The sequence below is a fragment of the Aphelocoma coerulescens genome, chromosome 2, assembly GCF_041296385.1.
Source record: "Aphelocoma coerulescens isolate FSJ_1873_10779 chromosome 2, UR_Acoe_1.0, whole genome shotgun sequence".
Lineage (NCBI taxonomy): Eukaryota > Metazoa > Chordata > Aves > Passeriformes > Corvidae > Aphelocoma > Aphelocoma coerulescens.
This window is the reverse complement of record NC_091015.1, coordinates 30,026,142-30,047,387: the sequence shown is the minus strand read 5'-3', so window position 1 is coordinate 30,047,387 and position 21,246 is coordinate 30,026,142. Positions and strand designations below refer to the sequence as shown.

At 38.1% G+C, this 21,246-nt stretch overlaps 1 protein-coding gene across 8 annotated transcripts in view; it reads left to right on the top strand.

The window, feature by feature from the left end:
- LOC138106395 (ETS translocation variant 1) overlaps positions 1–21,246 on the top strand; it is a 115,269-nt gene that overhangs the window by 80,832 nt on the left and 13,191 nt on the right. For 6 of the 8 annotated variants that reach the window (XM_069006929.1, XM_069006928.1, XM_069006931.1 and 3 more), the window contains 4 exons: positions 1,791–1,920; positions 3,491–3,679; positions 7,523–7,770; positions 19,773–19,841. In XM_069006929.1, the coding sequence (XP_068863030.1) occupies positions 1,791–1,920; positions 3,491–3,679; positions 7,523–7,770; positions 19,773–19,841 (636 nt within the window). The remainder of the gene's footprint in view (positions 1–1,790; positions 1,921–3,490; positions 3,680–7,522; positions 7,771–19,772; positions 19,842–21,246) is intronic. The other 2 variants (XM_069006933.1, XM_069006935.1) reach the window with 1 other exon arrangement.

Here is a 21,246-nt window from a genome sequence, read left to right as displayed (position 1 = left end):
TTAAATTTGAGAATCTCTTTTCAAGAAGTCTATATGGTCTTCTTTCTAGTCCAAGTTCAGACAGTTTTATTCAGGAAGAATTCTTTTCTTCGTGTGCTGTTCACATTTTCCATCTCTGTTTCCTAAGTTGCTGTGCTGTGCATATGTATTTGTATATGTTTTATTGTCTGCTTCTCCTTTCTAATCTTTCCACATAACTGACTATTATCCACCAAATATAATAGCTGAATAGCAGTTTTCTGCTAACTCTTGTGAGTTTTGTGAAAATATGTGGCAAAACAGGATAATGTTATGTTGCAGATGACTCAACTCAAAGGCAGTAGTAGAAACTGTCATGTAATAGGATACAAGAGGATCTATTTGTAAAAGAGTTCTGTGAACATTGCCCAACCATGGGAAAACCCATGGCAAAAGTCTGGAATCCAGACCTTACTCACAGATGCCAGAGTTTAGTGGTTCTGATGCTCACTTCTTAGACAGCATTTCATGTATCGCCCCACTGAACACTGGTGTGTGTATGCAGACGCATTAGTATCAGAAAATATGTAGTCTATAAAAAGTTGTCTTTCCCAAGTTCAGGTGCAAGGGAAGGGGCAAGATGCTACTTGATGGTATGTAATGATAGCCTGACTTTGTGCTGAGGTTGCCTAACAGGAACTGCTGCATGTACCTGGATTTTCATGGAGATACAAGTGTCTATGTCAGGCAGGAATGTGATGTTCATACTATGGTGTTTTGGTGACAACATCAAAAATCAATGATAAAATTATCTCTGATTTCTAGGCATCTCAGAGTTAAAAAATGTATTTACAACCTCATTTTATTTAAAACCGGACAGGTGTGTTTTCAAGCTCTTACGTACCTGTCTTTTAGTCCTTTGTCCTCCTAGCCACTTACTGAGGTTTTCCAACGTCAGGTGAACTTTGAATTTTCTTCTGCTTTAATTTTAGTTAAAGTTGGATATGAAATAAGGAAAGCTGTCTGGCGTAAACTAATTTGCTGGTTAACCTTGTCTTTACCTTTGGCCTTTTTCTTAACACAGACCAACTTGTGCTTCTAATTAATGCTGCATTTCTGTCACACGCCCTCTGGGGTTTTTTTTAGCTTTTAGAAAGTATGATCTTTTTTTTTTTTTCAGTTTGTATCTATATCACAGTCACTATTGAGTTTGGTCAGGCCAGGATTTTATCACGTTTATTTTTAAGAAAAATTACTTAAGCCATTTCTTCTGCATTTTTTTAGATGTTACTTATAATTAAAGGTGCACATAATCATACAGTTTCAAGAGTTTTGTTGCAAATTTTCAAGCATTCTGTGCGACAAAAAGATTACTGGTCATCTACTTGAGGCTGATATATCTGAAATTTGTTTTGGAGTCATTTGTGTGGCACTCTTTGAAGTGGACTACTGTTGCATTTATAGCTAAAAGCTACCTACCTCACTGATATTACTTAGAAACATTTGGTGCCTGGGAAGTATTTTGCTTCTGACAACATTTACAGTAGTTAAGCCAAATATAAGTGGGCTGTTATTTTCCTGCTAATGAGATGGGATGCTGGCCATCATTCTATTAAACAATAGAAGAGATAATAGCCAATGTGAAGGATCTCTGGTGCCTATTTTTCAGTTGACACTCAAAGAATGATTTGAAATGTTTATTTCCTATATTGTTTTTATTATTACAATGGTTTAATTAATCATGTGTTTAATTAGCAGTGTCTAGCTTACTTGGGAAAGCTAATTGTTGATATTGTACTTGGGTTTTAATTGCATTTTCCTTCTCTTTCCAGTGGCTTTTCATGGTCTCCCTGTGAAAATCAAGAAGGAACCCCATAGCCCATGTTCGGAACTTGGCTCCGCTTGCAGTCAAGAGCAACCATTCAAGTTCAGTTATGGGGAAAAGTGCCTGTACAATGTCAGGTAAAGCAATCAGGAGCATCTTTGCAGTGAGAACTGCTGATTTAAATGAGGACTGACTAAAGAGTAATAAAACCATAATAGAGATCTTATAAAAGTTACCTCTTCAGCAGATAACAGACTGATGAGATAATGCATTTAGCTGATGAACACTGATGGATTTGTTTACAGTTGTATCAAACACTTACATAATCACTTTAAAGCAGTGTTTTTCATGAAAATGCACATCCTCCATTTCTCCTCCATGGGAGATAGCCAGAGTTTATACCCAGGGTACAAGCGTGGAATAGAAGGAAGGAGTATCTTGTTTCCTATGAGCTGTGTTGGAAGTACTTTCAAAATGCATTATGCACATTAGGAAAGAGAGATCTGTGTAACAGGCAAGAGATTGGCAGGTCTGAGCAACACATTAGGTATCTGACAAATTTTGCAGATGTTGTATGTGTATATTCATGGGTGATTACCTTTTAAAACCGTGTTTTGTTAGTCCCTGCATCTTTGGTACTTACCCAAAAGCAAGTTGTTTTCTTCTATAGGCATAGATAATAAAACTGTTATTTATTTGTGGGGGGTGGAGGGGCTTGGTACCTCTTCATTCCTTATTGACTTTCTTTTGGTTGCATTTACATGCCCCTCCTTCCGTTAGTGTCAGCAGCAGTGAAGGATTTCTTATTGACATCTCAGTCTATTTTAGAAACTTTCATCTGTGAGCTTTGATTCTCATTAATGTATTACAAAAACTTAGTGCTTAAAGCATTATAACATTTAACTTTTTGGATATGAATAGGGGGGAAAAAAAAAGGAAAAGACTGGCACCTTTGCCAGTCATAAGGAGTGATTTTGGTTTCAAAAATCAAATAAATCCATTGATGGGTATTTGATGGGTGCTAGGGGACCTGACATGGGAAAGTATGCAAGCTTGTGCTTACTATATTCCTGATGTCTGCATTTCTCTGGTTAGAAACAGGGATGATCAAAGTGTTCTCAAGTCCTTTCCTGATTTGAGACACCTTTGAAAATAGCATCTATGTATTTGTAGAACCAGCAGTTTATTTTTGAGAGAGAGGGGTAAAAAAAACCTGTCGGGAGAGGCTGCTGACATCCTAGTATGGGCAGCTAAGCCAGCATACCATTGTTTTTCTGGGTCAGATCCCTTCCCTCTGGCTGTATTGTTTTACTGTCTCACTTTGTGGTTTGTGCAAAAGAAAAAGTCTTGACAGGCACTGTCAGCTCTTTGTGCTCTAGTCCAGGTGCTTCTACTTTTATGTATTTTGTATACCTCCTGTTAGAATGTGACTGTAAGACTGAGTCCTTTAAAAATACACTTTTGTGCCCCAAAGAAAAAAATGCTCTGCTGAATCGCTGGCCTCTAACATGACTTCTTCTGTGCTCTTCTTAGTGTAAAGTAGAGAATTCTTCTGCCCCAAACAGGTTAATAAGTTAACTATAATCAAAAGCTTCTAAATGGGGTGCTTGTGGTGACTTTTTTCTGGATGTAGATGCTATGGTTTTGGTTTTTCTTCTTTCTTTGCAAAAATTAACCTGCCTTGCCTTTCCCTTGCCTTACTAATAGTGCCTATGATCAGAAACCACAAGTGGGAATGAGGCCCTCCAACCCTCCAACGCCATCCAGCACTCCCGTGTCACCGCTGCACCATGCCTCCCCAAACTCCGCTCAGACTCCTAAACCTGACCGGGTTTTCCCTACCCACCTCCCTCCATCCCAGTCCATTCAAGACAACAGCTTCCCTATGGATCACAGGTAAAACACAAAACACGTGAAGGACCCATGCAAAAGGTGTTTCAGTTGTGGCTACAACTCTCTTATACAGGGTAGTACTGGCTTCCTGCCTGCAAGTATTCCCTTTTAGGCTGGGGGATCAAGGTGAAAACCAGCAAGGTTCATAGTGTCAGAAATGTGTGTGTTTATGAAAGGCTGGCACCCAGCTTGGTGCACTAGTGTAGGAGTTCATATTGGCAGTGACAGAATTTCATTTACCTGTTGGTTCTGTCTCGTGAGGGTGATTGCAGTATGCTGGATAATCTCATCTAGGCTCCTTTTCCCACGAAAGGTTGGACCCGATAGTCTTTCAAGGTCCCTTCCAACCTGGGCTGTTCTATACTTCTGTGATTCACTTGAGGCTGGAAAGCCCTATGAGGTGATGAAGTCACTAGCAAGCATGTTCCTAACTATAAATATCTGGCCTCTTGCTAAGCAGTTCACCTATCTAAGTGATAAGTGGCCATGTTACAGTGTTCCTGCCTCAGAATATTCTTTGGAAGAGTGGATCATTTTTCCAAGCCCTTTTGTAATATAGCATTTCAAAAAAAGACGCCAACAAAAACCGTGCTTGAATAACATTAGTCTGAGTAAAAGCCACAAGAGCTAGAGACTAGAATTAAAGCTTAAACTGTCCTTAAATCACCCTGTTTTGTTTTGATATGTTAGAAATCCCCAGACAACTATCTTTCTTAGCTCAGTTTTGCAACAGATATGCTCAGTGGATTTCTCTGTTTTTTCAGTCCAAACACTTGTTTGTGGAATTCTATTTACCCTAACCTTTATTGCATGAACCTGTTTCTGTATGCTGAGTTGTGATTTCTCTTGAACACTTAAAATTCCAATGGTGTGTAAAGAGATATATGTTCAGAAACTTGTCTTACCTCTTAACCATTATCAAATTAAGAAAAGACCTGAAAAGAAAAACAGTTGTTAGGAGTGTGATTTGCATGCTTCTGCTCTAATAAGGCCCATTATCTCCAGGGATTTGCGCAGATCACTTCTGAAGGAGGTTGCTAAGGTTAATATTGCTGTTTTGTGCTGCGCTGAGATAGCTTTAAATACCACCACAAACCCTTCTGGCAGTGAGGAAACACTGAATCGGCCCCTTCACCTGCCATAGTCCCTATCTCCTCCCCAGCTGTGGACTGTGGTCTAACCACAAAGGCCCCCAGTGAAGCCAGGCAGTGGTTTAGATTACAGGATGGTGGATAAATGTGTTTCTGTATATACAGCAAAGTCAAGCTATCAGGAGACTGAAACTGACAGAAGCTAAATGGCTTATGTGCAGAGAACAGTAGTAAGATTTTTCAGAGGAAAAAAATCTTTTGTTATAAAGCAACTTGCAAAGATAGCGCTGAACCTGTATGTCAGTCCTAACCTGAGTATTTGTAGACATTTGCTTACACCTTAGTATAGTTTCTGTACCCATAACTCTTGCTCTGTGCAAGCTTTGTGGGCTTTTTACATGATTTCTGCTCCCTCCCTTCCCTGTCTTTGATATTCATGTCCTTTAGGGCATTTTTCACTAATACTTCCCTTCTACTATAGACCATCATGTGTTCTAGTGAAATCCAAAATAGCTGACTCAAGCAAAAAAAAAACCAAAAAACTCATTTTTCTCCTTTTTTAAAGAAAGGTGGAATTATAATGGAAGATATTTTTTTCTCCATTTTCTTATTTGTTTTGAATCTTCTGTATGAAGCAAACATGTACTTCATATTTTTGTGATATTCAAATTTTCCTGATTTATAAGATGAGCTACTACTACAACATGTGTATTCAGAAAATGTCATTTAATCAAATGGCCTGCCTATATGAATTCATATATGAATCTATAATTCAAGGCGCAATTTTTTGGAACACACATTGGTGGCATAAGATAGCAGTAGTATCTGGTACATACAGCCCATACATCTTCATACAGGCCATGAGTATATGAACGATAAGTGGTCCTAACAAGTACCAACAGGAAACAAATCCACTTGTATAAACAAATGGCTTGATTCCATACAAAGCTTCCAGTACAACAAGTATTATTAACTTCCTTTGAGGCTTTGTGAGTGAGCCTGTTTCTTATTTTATCTTCAAGTTGCAATTTTCTGATTCACTCCTTGACAGTTCTTAATGATAATTTCTGCTTCTTTTTTTGGCTAATGAAAAAAGGAAAAGAGGGAAATGAATGCAGTGCCAGTCAGCCTAACTGTTTCATAATACATTTGAGTTTCTAAGTTTATTTTCTGCAGGTGTAGGTGGAATTGCAAAACCCAATGTTACAGTGCAGTACTCTTTCTACTGCAAAAATTATAGTATTTACAGCAGCATTAGAACAATTCACTTTGTTTCCACTGCTACATTGTAATAGTTTCTATCTTTGTAGTTTCCACAGTATTTATAATTAAGCTGTGATAGTAAATATTTGTCAGAACAAGTTACAGCAGTATTATGACAGATGGTAGTAGAGTTCAAATTGTTTCAGAAACATGTACTATCTATGTGATGATAGTCAAGGATTTTATTGCTTGTGCAATCAAACCCCTGCATTGTGCTTCACTCACACAGTTTTCTCCAGGAGAAAGTCTTTTGCTTGCATGAACCAAAGCTGGTTCAGATCCAAAGTACAGGAAGCACAAGAATGATCAGGTCTTCATTTCTTTAGTGTGACAGTAAGAAGCTTCCAAAGAAAGGCACAAGTTGGGTTCTTTTGTTGGTTTTTTTTGAGTTTTTTTACATGTGTTTTATTTATAGCAAGTGATAATAGGACTAGTAAGCAGTTTGTTGCAAGAACATTGCATCTGCCATTGATTAGTGTGGGCACAATATTACTGCTGTGGTGGTTACTACTGTGGTAATCTGCAGGAGGTAACAGGAAGACATCATGCAGTTCATCAGGGTCCAGTGGGAAAAGAGCATCCCTGTATTCTTCTGTATGCTTCTGAACCTGCAGATGTCCAAGTAATTACATTCAGGACTTTTAGTTCAGGTAGATAGGTTTTATGGAAGAAAAAACAAGCATAGATTCTTGAGAGCAGCATTGCATGTAAATTAAGTTAATTTAAAACTGAATTATCTTATTTTATGCCAACTAAAGAGCATTTGGGAATAGCAAATGGCAGCATGGCTTGTACAGATTACAACTTTCATGTAGAAATGACTAAGGGGAAAGGTTAAGGCAGGAGAGTAATTAATTCTTGTAGCAAAAATTTGTACCCTCTCCTTTTACTGGGGTGCTGACATTCCCTTCCTGTTACAGTTGGAATGCAGTGCCATCCTTGCGAATCGATCTCTCATGACACTACCCCTGAGAGGACAGAACAGTGGGCTTTTACCCTGGAATGTTTCCAAATGTTAGAGCAGACAATACTCTATTCAAAATGTGTTTATTGTGGTCAGAATGGTTTCCGTGTAACAGTAAGACGGGTAAGAGTGAATTAGAGTACGAGCAAGATATTTCTAACACTTGTGAAAGAGCAGATAATTCTGCTTACACCTCCTTCATGTTACTGTGGTAGAATGTCAGTCTTTCTACTGTTTTGAAGCTGGTGCATTTCCTGTTTGCCTCTTCTGTTGAGAGAAGATATTGAAAGCAAAGAGGATGTGGTGGGGACAGGTCTTAGAGCTGGTATTAATAGGTGGGATTTTTGTTTCTTTGCTTGCTGCTGTTGTACAATGAAAGTGATCCTGATGGGAGCACTTGGCTTGATCATAAGCAAAATGTTTGTTACTGAGAAAGTAATAACAGCCACTAATAATGGCTTGTGAAGATCTTTGGGAAATGGAACATAGCTCAAGTGCTTTACATGACCTCTCTAATCTGTGTTCTAGATTTCGCCGCCAGCTCTCTGAACCTTGCAATTCTTTCCCACCTTTGCCTGCAATGCCAAGGGAAGGACGTCCAATATATCAGCGCCAGATGTCTGAACCAAACATCCCTTTCCCGCCTCAAGGTTTTAAGCAGGAGTACCACGATCCAGTTTATGAACACAACGCTATGGTTGGCAGTGCAGCCAGTCAAAATTTCCCCCCTCCTCTGATGATTAAACAGGAACCTAGGGATTTTGCATATGATTCAGGTAGGTGAGATTCTCCTTTAGTTCTGCATAACAAAGGGGTATATGGGTCCAAGCCAGTGCTATTGATGTTTTGAGCATATGAATTGAAACTTGCTCTTTTGACACATCTCACAAATTATGTCTGAGACAGCTTACAGAGTACTAAGATTTCTACATAATACCGTGTGACTCGTGCCACCATTGCTTGCTCTTTAAAGGGTTTCATTTTCTAGAATGAATTTTCTAGAATTTCTCTGTCCAGAAACTGCACACATTAAAGAAGTTGAGGAAGAAAGTCATGGGTGCAAATCTGCTTTAAGTGGGAACTTGTTCTGTACTATCTCATCTTTGACTTCTGAATTTGTGTGCTCCATTTTATGAGTTTTTCCATTTGTCTGCCAGAAATAGAGGACTCTTTCTCCTCTTGCTTGCATTACTTTAAATCAGGAGTAACTCCACTGAAGTGGGGTTTATACAGCTATAAAACCGATGAGGGAGAAGAATCGGCCAAATTGGTGTCAGCTTCTCAATTTGTGCATGCTGCAGTGTTTTGTGGAGGTACATAATCTGAGATGCCAGGTTGCTGATGTAGAGAATACACTGTTGCTATTAATAATGTTTGTTATGGTTGTGCTTATGGGGCAACTGGAATGGAACCTTATTGCTTTACAGACAGTACAAAACAGAGGAGGTGGTGGCAGAGTCTGCCCTCGATAGCTTCTGATCAAAATTGAAAAGATAAGCAAGGATAGAAAAATAAATCAAGGGAATAACATTGTAAATGTTTGACACAATTGCAACATAATATTTATATTGTATTTGGGAAAAGAGAGAGAGAATTAGGAAGTCAAAAATGAAGTTTAGTAATGAGTACCAAGTAACAAGGCGAAGGAAACTACAAAGAAGAAATCTGGAAAGGTGGTATGGAAAGAAGCTGAGTTTAAAACATGTGGAGTGCACTAGGTGGGGTTAAACAGTTGATTGGTATGGAGCCAAGAAAATGCAATCAAAATGTTTTTCAGTTTCAGTGTAAGTGATTTCTGCAGCTCCTCCTCAGTTTCTGCCTCAGTCCTGTTTTGTGTAAGCCACACTTTTGAAAGGGAGGGATTTCAGCATGTCCCAGCTATGCTTCTGGAGGAGGGTACACTGCTTTCATACACACCCATGCTGAGGTGGGCAGGGGGAGTGGATGGCTCTGTCTGACTTCACTCTAACTCCCTCTTCTTCTTGGTGCTGCTGTACTCCCAGGGCTTTCCTTCTGGTTTAGTCTCTGGCTAGATGCTTTTGCAGTTTATTTTCCAAAGGCTGCATGGCAGCTGAGTTGATGTGTCCTTTGAAATTTTAGCTCATGACAAGCTATCTTGCAATTTGATATAGTTTAGAACTGGTTTTTTATTTTCTTTCTGTAGCACTGTCTATTTGGTGGGGTATTCTCTGGTATCCTTAATGTAAAGTGCTTGTTACAGAGTTGATCTCGATGTTAGAATGAGGGGAATTTGGAAAGTAGAGCTGCCTTTTCCCTTCTTACTCTTGACAAGCAAAGAACCAATCCTTAGGTAAATTTGCATTAGCCCTATACAGGAAGGGGATCAGGGTGAAATATTTCTCCAAGCTGAAATATAAAACAAGATGAAAATGGATTTGAATTACAAGGATCAGATCCAGAACTCAACCTATTCATTGATGAAGGTTCTGAGATCTGTGGCTTTGTGGAATTGTGTATCTCTAGTCCTACAGAGCAGTATGGGAGAGACTGTGTAGTTCATTTGGCAGTGGATAATAAATGGGGGACTGCAGCTTCAGGCACTTCCAGTCCCTTGCAACCTTCACAAGCATCCTTTATTCATCCTGCTAAATTGAAGGTCAAAAAAAGGCCCTTTTGTAAATATGCTTCTTATTTGGCTTGGAAGTGGGATCTCCTTATTGCATACTGTTGCTTTAAATCTGGATTGGCTGCTAGCATTCATCTTTTTTTGGAATATTCTGTATGGAAAAAAGCAGGAAATTTTATTCTGAAATGAAGATGTACAAACTTGTATCCAGTCCTGTCATGCCTATTTATTTTGTGCCAGCAAGAACAACATTCCACTTTATAATAATGATCTTCAAGCAAAGTTGTTGCTTCTTTTGTAGATGAATGATTAGTTTTTAAAAATGTAATAGCTGTGTAACCAGTGGTCATGAAAAATTAATCTGTTGGTATCAGGAAGTACTTTTATTGGCCTCAGAATCACTGCATTTAAGTTGACACATCTGTACACTCCATAAATTGCAGTCAACAACTGTGGTCTGTTGATATTTTGTCTTGTTACCATCTGTTCTCTAGAAACCATCATTTTCAATCCTTGCTAAGAGTACATTAAATAACCCCTTAGGAAACATAATGTATTTGTCACTGAATCATTGATTTCATTTTTCACCTATGGATGTTCGGGGAAGGAGGGATGCCAGAGTAAAAAGTCTTTTTTTTTTCATTGTATTTTATGGCAGCTCAGACAAATATATAGAAACATATTTAAAAAGTTCATTGTAATGCATTGAGATGTTCCTTTTGGGATGTTTTTGAAAGGGGCTCATAAAAGTTCACTGCTTTTGTGCACTATTCTTTTATACTTTGTGGGAAGCTGATGAATGAAAAGCATTATTATAGAATGATTACAACTCTATTAAAACATGACATTAATTATGACATGGGAAATGGCAGATCAATTAGTTGTAATTGTAATTGCAGGTATGCAATTTCTACTGCAGAATAGAGATAATGGAGATGTTTGAGATAATGGAAAAAGAAAAATGTCAACAGAGTAGAGGCTCTTCTTTATCCATCCACACTTCTAGAAGTCACAGTGCATCATATATGTTCGATCAGACATTTTCTGCCATGTACCTTTTTTTGTTCATGGCTGACAGATGTATTTAGTACTTGATCTACCAACTTTAGTCACAGAAGTGCAGCCAGGGGCATACAGAGCTTTGAGATTTTGCATAATTAATGAATGTACTTCAAAAGGCTTCCTAAGACCATTGTTTACAAGGCCTAATAGTGGGCATTCCTGTACAGTTAGCACTTCTAGAATTCAGTGAAGTGTTCAAGTACTTCCAACAAAAAGGCCAAACTTGATATGGCTTGTCTCTTCTGGGCTTTATTTTTGAGCAGGATCTTCACAGGCTTAATCCTTCCTACATGATGTAGTGTATTTGCAGATATACTAAGGTGTGACTCTAGTTGTATCTAGTGTATATCAATTAATACTAGAAATCAAGTTTTTAAATGACAAATTATTAAGTTTAAATCTCATATTTGGTTTTGCCCAATTGAAATAGTCATTTTGGTTGAGAAATTTTTGTGATCATGTCTTTGGAAACTGAAATTTGTCATACAATAGTAATGGAGATAAACAGAGGAGGAATTGTTGCTTCCATATACTTCTTACTGATTGCCAGGAATTTTTCTGTTGAAATTTAGATAGATTCAGTATTTTCTGAACGTGTTAGAGGCATTAGCAGGGCTATTCTCACAGTTTCATTTCAGGGTTGCCTCACAATTAATACGCTTGAACGGACATTAGAAAATTTGGATTCTCTCCCTGTCACTTCTGAGACACTAGTCACATCACTTAAAGAATGAACTTTCCAGACAGAATTATTAGCCTCCATGTCTTGCTTTCTGAATTGCTCATCCCTTTAATTCCTGAAGCCTCACAAGCAAATACCTTGTGTTTGCATGTGAGAATGGATGGGGAGCTGCCCTTCTGTTGAGAGAAATGAGCGGAGGCCGAGAGACAGACATATAAACCTGTTTGTTTTGGATACCCAGTTAGAACTGTGTGATTTTTAAAAGAACATTATGTACTACATATGTTCCAATCATAACTCCTAGGGACTTTCTTCGTATTTCTAGATGAAGAAGTACAGGAACACAAGATTAGGGTCTCAGTGTAGGCAGTATAAAAATACATAATACGAAAAATCTGGAAGAAGCAATGCGGCTACTCTGGAAAACCTTGTTGGAGCTGGAATGGGCTTTACTAGGGCCTAAAGTTGACCATTCAGCTGTATTATCTTTTCTTATCTTGAAAACTTCTGCCTCGTTACATAGACAACTTCCAGCCCCTGTAACAAATGAAGCAGGGGCTCCACCTGCTAAGGTGTTTGCAGCATGGCTCTTCCTCCCACAAATAGTTTTGACCTGTGCACTCAAGACAAGAGTGCCGAAGCAAAAGGCTGTATCATATTTGCAGCAAATGATTTGTATAAAGTTCATGCAGGAAGTTGTTAATTGCAGCACTTATTAACCTCCTAAGTTTGCTCTTACAGGTATAGAATGTTAGCATTCTGCCAGCCAGGTTATAAATGCATTTACCTAATGATGGGAAACAGAATAGAATGCAAGAGTCCTCTCAAACAGCTGTTGAGGTGTTTCTTGAAAAGGAAGTCAGTTGGTATTAATGTGGAAAAAGACCCCTAGTAGCACATCCTTCACTAGGCATCAACCGACATATTCTTAAATTTGGGAGTCAGCAGAATAGAATAAGAGAAAGTGTTGAATTGAAATTTCAAGGGGAATAAAATTATTTTTTCAGATTATATTTATTTGCAGGTTGCTTCCCCTCCCCCCTATTTCTTTTTTAAACAGTTGGTTATTTTGTTATACTTCTGAAGGCAAAGTTTAGATATTTGGAGATGCTAGTGTAAAGAGAAAAAGTCAGTCAGAGACAGTGCTGGTTTCCTTTTTCCAGGATATGCTCTAGTGCATTGACCAGTGCAGCATTTAAAGTGACATAACTCATGGTGCTTCTACTACTGTTTTTGATTATATTGGCTAATTTTTGTACAGTGTTCTGAAAACATGAAGTTCTGTGTGAGTGCTAAGTATTATTACTGCTATTTTTCCCTGGAAGATTATTTCACAGACAAATAGACTTCACAGTTAAGAAATATTTCTTGATCATAAGCCTAAATTTTCTCTTTGACCAGTTCCATTCCCTTGCTCATAGCTACACCTCTTTGTAAACAATTTCTTGGTATTAATGTACCACCTCTTAATCACTGTAGATGGATTGCGTGTATGCTCTGTCAGTGTGACTCGTTGAGATCTTGTATCTTGCTTCAAAAATCTTCCAGCTGCTTAATCTTTTCCTCAAATTCTCTCTAAGTTTCCTTTTTTTTCTTTTTTTTTTTTTTTCCCTTTTTTTATCAGGCTGCAAATACTTGCAGTATTTTTGAACACAGTCTTGTAAAATGCTCGGTGAAACAGAACTGACTCCATTCTTTTCCTGGATATGGTGCTTCAGTACACACTTCTCAAAACTGCATCTCCTTATGGCCTTAAAGAAATTCTTATACACACAGAAGTACAATTGTTCTCAATGAAAATCCAGATGGCATAACGGCAGGAGCGGAGAAGGGATGAGGTTTTACTCTTGAGTTAGGAGGTTTGAGAAGTCTCCCCCCCTCTATTTTGGTTTTGCAGTTTTCCCTGTCATTTAAAATATTTCATCCTTGTATTTTGGGAACTTGTCTTTGCTGTATTGCTTCAGTGAATGAGTATGGATTTTGTTCAGTAGTTAAGCTGCGCTGGACTTTGTACTTGCTCTTAAAACACAAATCTGCTGCAGGACCCTATGACAGCAGAAAATAAGAGATCCAACAGGGAAACTTGAGAAATCTGAACTTCAGAAGATTGCTGTGAAAGGCAGAAATTTAACTTTTCACTTGCTTTCAATCTAGCTGATTTCTTCTCTTCACAATTTCTGTCTGAAATATATCTGTAGTTAGAATTCAGTTTGTAATGTTATCTTTGTGAACAAAGGAAAACTTGAATACCAAGTCAATGTGAGTATATAGGCAGGAGACCATACATGTATTTTTGTTTTCAAAGCAGACAATACAATCTGAAAAATTGTCCTGCAATTCCTGTTTTTCAAAGAAATGGATAAATATCCTGTAAATCTACAGTTACAGTAAGTGGCACAGGCTAATGATTTGATTTGAGGATTGAGAGCGCAGTCTGGATTTACTCTTTGTGCATTAAGGCAGGTCAAATGGACACAGGCTGCATTTTAAATCAGTAATGGAAGGCTGAAGCCTGCCTTAAACCAATCACATCAGCCTTGTCCAAGACCAATTGATCCCGAGAGACTGAGCCCTGTGAGCATAGCTTTTATATGAATGGACTCTGTGCAGCCTGAAGTTTCATTCATAAAATGGATGCTGAAGGGAAAAAAAAAAAAAAAGCCAACCCACACACGCCAAACCCTGGAATGTCCATTTATGCGGAGCTGAAGGGTGTAGTGTTCCCTCAGCTGCTGCTTTTGCCAGTTGCCTTAAAGTAATGATTAATGCTGCTTGGCCCTGCCTGCCTGCAACCTGACACCATTTATGGCCTTGGTGTGTTTCTAATGTATAGTGAATGAGAAGGCTACATTCTCAAATCAGAAACATAAACAGGAACTGGTTGGTCTGAATTCCATTCAAATATGTCACTTCAGCCGTGCAGTGTTTGTCCAACTTCGATTTTACAGGCAGGGGATGGGGCGGGGGAGAAAAAGCAACACAGACATTTTTGCAGTAAGATTACCAACAAAAGGAGAGAGGGAGAGAGAAAATACTGCTGTCTTTTGTTGAATTCAAAGGACAGCAATGTTTAAGGTACATTTTACAGTTACTGAGGTTAATAAAAGCAAACACACGATTTTAAAGTATGCTCAAAAGATCAACTCCATGTGGAATTTCAATTCAGAGCTGAATGTATGAGCCTTTGTTTTCCTGTTCTGCTGTACAAAAAGTTACACATCTCCTAGACAGGCTGTTGACATCTGGTCTCACAAAATGCATTAGATGTTGTCATAGATCTAAAAACCAAAGTTGTGGAAAGGAAGCTGTTTGCTTAAGGTTTTTTCTGTATGTGTGTAGTATTTCCACTTAGACATGAGCCGGTGGGGCCAAACCTAATTCTCTGACAAGTTTTTGTGAAGTGATATGTAAGAAACTAAACTTTAAAAATTTTAATTAGCTATTTTTTCGAAGGAAGTCTATGTGTATCTATGAGTGCACATACTTGTAAGTTTGGTTTTTTTCCTAGATTGCTGGTGCAAAGGCTGGTGACAGAGAAAATGAATAAAACCTTCCGTTCTGAATGTTTCTAAGTTGCATAATGATTTGGGAAAAGATTGCTTAATTTTTACATTGATTTTTAGAGAAGTTGTCTGTTTTCACCCATGTAATTTCAGGGCACCTACATTTTTCATGCTGAATCTCCTACTGAAAAAATAATGCTGACTTTTTTATTGCCAGGACTTTACCAATTTGTAAGACTCTGCTCATTACATAGCTTGTGAGGGGATAATGCTTTTAAAGGTGGTTGAACTAAAACTTGATCCACCAACATTTGAGTGGTAAAATATGCTCAAGCAATTCCTGTATAAGGAGATTGTAATTAGTTCCAGTATTTCTACCTGAATGTTTTCTTTTGGGGAGATGTGAGTTTTAATCTAAATGTGTTCTGCAGGTTTAAATATCCAAAAGAAGAATTTGTTCCTTCTCCCTGCTAAGCACAAATCATGCATTTTTCTTAGTGATGCCTGGTGCTACCTTGGTGACATGTTGCGATCTCGTTTGAAGAACTCCTTTGTTACCTAAAAAGGTCCTGTTTTCTGGTGATTTCATTATTATCTCCACCCTTGAGCTGGTCAGAACTTTTCAATGGTGTGGTAAACAGCTGCTTTCCACCAGGAGGCTGAATAAGTTTCAGTGGTGGATGAAGTGCTCCTTTGTAAACAGTTTGTCGGTGCTCTTGGAAATCCACGAACAGAAAAGTTATTTGCAGTGGGATTGTGATGTTTTAAGTTTAATGCCAAAAGTATGATGTGTTCTAGTTTGAACATTTTATTTTTAAAGGCTACTTTTTTTCCTCTGCACTTGGTAAAAATCTCTCCCAGTACACCTACCACCTGCTCATGTAGCAGAGAAGTGCTTGTACTGTGCAAGAGAAGCTCTGTAAGGCACTGAAGGGATGGCTGGTGTGTTCCCAGTGTGTGTAGCACAGGGGCAGGCTGGCACATGGGAGTGACACCTGGGAGCCAGGTTTGTCCCAGCTACCTGAGGGGCTTGTGCATGCCCTTCTGTACCCAGTAATACAAAGAGAGAGAAGCTGCATGTGCTGCATTTCTTGTCTATGGGAAGACAAGTGCCGCATTTAAGTCTAGCTGTATAGACACATGAAATCTGAATTGCCGAAATAGGGGCCAAAATTTGCATAATTACTTTTCAGACCAAAAGGAAAATTTAGAAGGATTTGATATAAGTGAAATTGCAGTGAAGTCCCTTCAAAGTTTTGGGGAACAACTCCTTTCGGAACAGTTCCTTATGGAAACTACTTCTAATATAACTTACTTGGTAATAAAGTATAAGTGCTAAAAGTGGGCAGGAAAACTGTAAGAAGGTTCCAGCCTTATTGTCATCACTTTGTTTTAAACCTGTAGGGAAGTAAGCACGTTTCACTATGAGTTGAGGTGTTTGGTGAATTTGAATGACTTGTTAACAGGCTCCCTGACTAAGGCAGCTGCCCACCAGTGCACCACAGTGTTCACCTGAGCAGCCACATGGAGGGTGAGGCCAGGCAGGCAGTCCCCTTCTTCTCCCACCCTGTTTCAGATGGCACATGCCTTCTAAGCCTTCACCTCCATGTCTCTCCCTCTGCACATGCACATGTACAATCCAATACCTCTGTATCACACTGTGCTTTGTCACAAGCACATGGGCATGCCCTGGGCCTCCAGATCTTCAGCTGATGTTGATAAAGTGAACTGAAAAGTAATTCAAAGTTAGAGTGTAACATAACAACCTGTCCTTTAGTTAGGGAGGCTGTGTAAGGTTGAAACAGAAACGGCTGAAGAATAAATCCTGGTTCAGATTTCCAGTTCTTGCTTTGCTCTGCTTCATTCGGAAGAAGACAGTCAGTCACTTCATCCCGTAGAATACAGTCAGTCATTTCATCCTTTGCCTGCGGAAGCTCCATCTTCCCTGTGTCTGTTCCGGCTAGTGACACAGGCTGAAATTCTGTTTTTTCTGTGCAGGGTGAGATTGTGGGAAGGAAATCTCATCCTTATCTCTGAAAAACAATCAGAAAAGATGATTTAAGGATTCTTTACCTGCTCTGAGTTACACAGAGCTGAGACAACCTAACCCCTTAATTTCTGACATGATAATTAATATGAACTACCTTACCACTCAACTGTCTTACCCAATAATGAAACTTAGAACCTGTGCCTGCTAAATTCAATAGCAGGTTTTTCTTGTCCTGAGAAAGTCTGTTTGGGCTTTTTCTGCTTGGATGTATTTTGATGAAGGCATAGCAGATCTTATTTCCATTATTTTTCTCTGTGACGGCCCCAGATGAGAAGGCATTTTTGCAGTGTCTAGATTACATGTAATTTTTAAAACAGCACCTATTGGGAAAAGAATGGTTTCATGGTCTATGTTATAAGACCATATTCATTGTTTTAAGATGACTGCTATGTTTCTGTTAATAAGAAGAGCAATGAAGAATGACCCCTAAGTATTCTAAACTGATAATAAAAGATAAGCAATTTTTTTACATTTCCATATTTTTAGCTAGTTTGTTAGGCTTTTTTTTAAAGGGGTTCTGCTGTTCTTGAGCTGATTTAACCTTAAAATGTGAATTACTTCATTAATAGTCTGAAATAAGCTTGTGGTGTGTCTAAATCCACATTTTTCTTCAAAGACTAAAACTTGCAAAAAGGTGATAAATCAGTCGCCTTAAACACTTGGATCTTGCCCTGGAAGTATTTCATGCCTGCTTCTGTCGTACTTGTTGTCTTGAAACAATGGTTTAAGGAGAAGAAAACATATAATTGCTCTGTAATTTCTACACTAAAATGTTTTCTTTTGAAGTAGCTCCACTTAGCCTGTAAAAATACTTCTGGGTCTTAGTCAAGCATTTAGTACAATTTAAAACTGCAATACTAAATTTCATTGGTTGGACTTTTTATTAGATAAGGTAGAAATGAAAGCAGCAGGCAATTTAATTAGCAGTAATTTTTCTGGGCAAGTCATTACTTTGATGAACTTCAGAGCAATGTTTATGGCTCCTAATTAACCATGTTAGTCATTTGATTGAATAATCACTTTGGAAATGTTTCTACAATTTGATTAGAGTCTGACCCACTCTGATAGTCATAAATTAACTGATAGCACTTTAGGATAACAAGACTCTAGTTACTTTACGAGAAATAAACTCTTCCTTGCTGTATTTTTTTGGTCCTCTGTGGACTGTTTAAGCACAAGCTAACCAGAAAATAAAGTAATGTTGGTACAAACAATGCTTGCCTTAAAGAGACTCCAAATGTTAATTATAATTGACTTAGGAGCATGGGAGATGAAACCCCGTATTGGCTAAGAAGACAACTTTGTGGATGCATGCATAATTCTTTATTCATTATACTCTGCTCTATCACTTTGCAAGAGTGGAGTTCATGAGTCAAAAAGGGCTTTGCTGCCAATACTAGAGAATTTTTACCTAAAATAGAAAATAGCATCTGTTTCAGTTCTACAACTTCCTCTTTTTTTACGTAGATTTTTCCATTCTCCTTAGAATTCAATCTATGTGGTAACATGAATGATTCCTTGCAGGTGAAGCACTGCTTGTAGCCTTGACTTCTAGTCTGCAGAGCTATACTTGACTTGGGTGATCAGTGAGTCACTGATTCCTGTGGTTGCTCAGAATAGCTGCCAGAGACATTAGAGATTCTCTAGGCCTGAGGAGGCAGGCACCGAGAGTTTCATTGAGAGAGGAGGTAATGAAGAGTTTGGCACAGATGTGCAAGAGGGACCATGGACTGTTAGAGGAAACATTATTACTGCCCTGTGTTTCACTTGTTTGTGAAGTCAGTGTAAAACCTCATTTTCTTATCCTGCCAAATCTTTGATACTCATCACTAGTCAGTGAACAGTGAAATTTGGAATCACAGTCTGAAAGAGTCTGTAGGCAGTGTTGGAAAAATAATGTCTGCTCTTTCGACCTCTTTTTGCATCTCTTAAAGAGTTACAAGTTACGGGTAACAGATTGCATAGTTTAGGGTAGGAGTTCATCACAAGATCAAATAGACTTTGTTAAGCAAGACTTTTGATATCCAAGAAGCAGGTTAAACATGGTCTAGAAGGGCAAACATTTACGGTGCGTTTCTGTTTGCAAGTCCCCGTGCACAGGATGTGACTACTTGGGGACAGTGCAAGACATGGGGAAGAAAAAGAAAGACATTTAAAGAATACCTTTTTCATTAGTTCTATTTGGCTTTTCTCATTCTTCCTGCAGATTTGAGTAGAGGTGGAGAATATCAAATAAATATCAGTATTATTTTAGAATATGCACAGTATTTTTTTTTTGAAAGGTGTCATTTTTGTTTTAAATGCACGCAAGTGGAGAGTGATACAGATAGATCTAAATTCCTGGACAAAATGCTTAGCAATTGCAGAAAATTTCATTAACCCTTCACGTCCTTAACCAGAGTATAAAAAGCTTTATCCTGCTCTAAATTCACTTTGACATTCCTTGTGTAAATATAGAGTTTATAAGTCTCCAGTGTGACTGGCAGTCTTTTCAGTGCAATTGATAACATATTTTGGGTTGAATTAGTTACAAAGACAGATATACAAGCACGGGGTTTAAAATATTCATGGTCACTGGTGTGGATTTTTTTGTCTGTGGATGGTCTAAAGTGTAATTGCCATGGGAGTCCGCTTTTAGCAAAGTTTCTTACAAAAGGTTTGGAGTTCAAGTGCCTATCATAGATAGGATCTCTGATCCTCACATCATGATTTTCCCTTTGGCCATGCATTGTGTGTGCTGCTCTGAAATGCTGACTGTGTGTTGACAGGTTCCCTCTCGCTGTAACTTGCATCTGTTTTTGTTGCTCTTCTGCTTGCAGCCTGTCTCATTGATAACCTGCACACTTTTAATTCCAGACAGTCTTTTGACTTGCATTGTCATCTTCTCCTTTCAGAAGTGCCTAGCTGCCATTCCATTTACATGAGGCAAGAAGGCTTCCTGGCTCACCCAAACAGAACAGAAGTTAAGTTTTCTATTATGTATCACTTTTGTATGAGAGAAATGTAAAAAATTAAAAAGCCTGGGGGGATTTGGGATTAATTGGTTTAATTCTGCTACTGGGAAGACTTGCATCATCCTTTCTCCCTTTTCAGTGTTGACTTTCTGATGCACTGAATTTTTTGTAGTTTCTTTTAGTGCCATGGGTTGATCAGGATAGAAGCAATTATATTATGAACTTAACTCATTCTGCTTTTCAAGGCCTCTAGCAGTTGAAAGGAAGAGCACTTAAAAACTTGTCTCTTTCACCCATTTTGCTCAAGTGACATTTTCCAGGCTGTTAGCATGACAGGCTCAGTTAGCTGTGTTAAGTAATCCATTTTAAACTTTAAATTCAGTGAAGGTTTTGGGTTTTTCCTTTTGTTATTATTTCTGCAATGTTTTGATGTGTCTTATGCCCAAATCGAGATATGTACCAAAATTCCCAATGACTTCAGTGGGACAGAGCTTACATAATTGTCAAAGTTAATTATTCTGAGTGAAAGTACTTTATGTGTCTTAAAAATAAGAAGTCAAACAGAACTAAGATGACTGAAAGGGAGGTTATACCCTCCACTGTCCTGTTTTAGTTTATCTGTCTTACCAATATATTATTTTCTGCTTGTTTGTTTAGGGTTTGTTTTTCTTCCAATGTGCAAATTTCACAAACATGAGAATCTGGTTTTGAAATGGATGAGAATCCAGATAGATGTGTGAATCAAAGTCTTCCAGAAAGACTTCATTTGCTATTGTAAAGACAGAATCGGAAAGATAACACATCTGGCTAAAATCCCATCTGCTTCTGGGTTGAAATAAAGACAGAAAAAAAAATGGTAGTGTTTAACAAGGAAGGTGAAACAGGAGATGGAAATTTCTAAATCTTGTTATATGAAATTATATGAAGTATAAAAGTTTGATAAGGGAGGTGAGAGATATCAGGAAAAAATCCACAAACTGCAGGGCCAATGGAAAAAGATTTTGAGTTTTAATCACAGCATAGATAGGGGAAAATCCATTTTAGCCATGTTATGTTCTCGTAAGGAGTTGGAGGTGGCAAAATTGTTATGAATGACGTTAAAAAAGCGGTGATGTTTGCTAAATATTTGTTTTCTCTATTTGGAAATCAATCAACATAATTTTACAGAATAAAGGTCATGTCAAATCTGATTGTATTCTTTGCTGAAAATAAAAGTTTGATTGATAAAGATGCTTGTATCTTATACTTAGACTTCTTATGGCATTCAATTTTCCTCTGCATTACATTCTGATTAAGAAGTTAGCACAAAGCAGTATCAATAAAGTACACATTAAATACATTAAGACCTGGCCAACTGACAGATCTAAAAGAGGTTGTCACTGGGCAATCATCTCTGAATGGATTTTTTCTATTA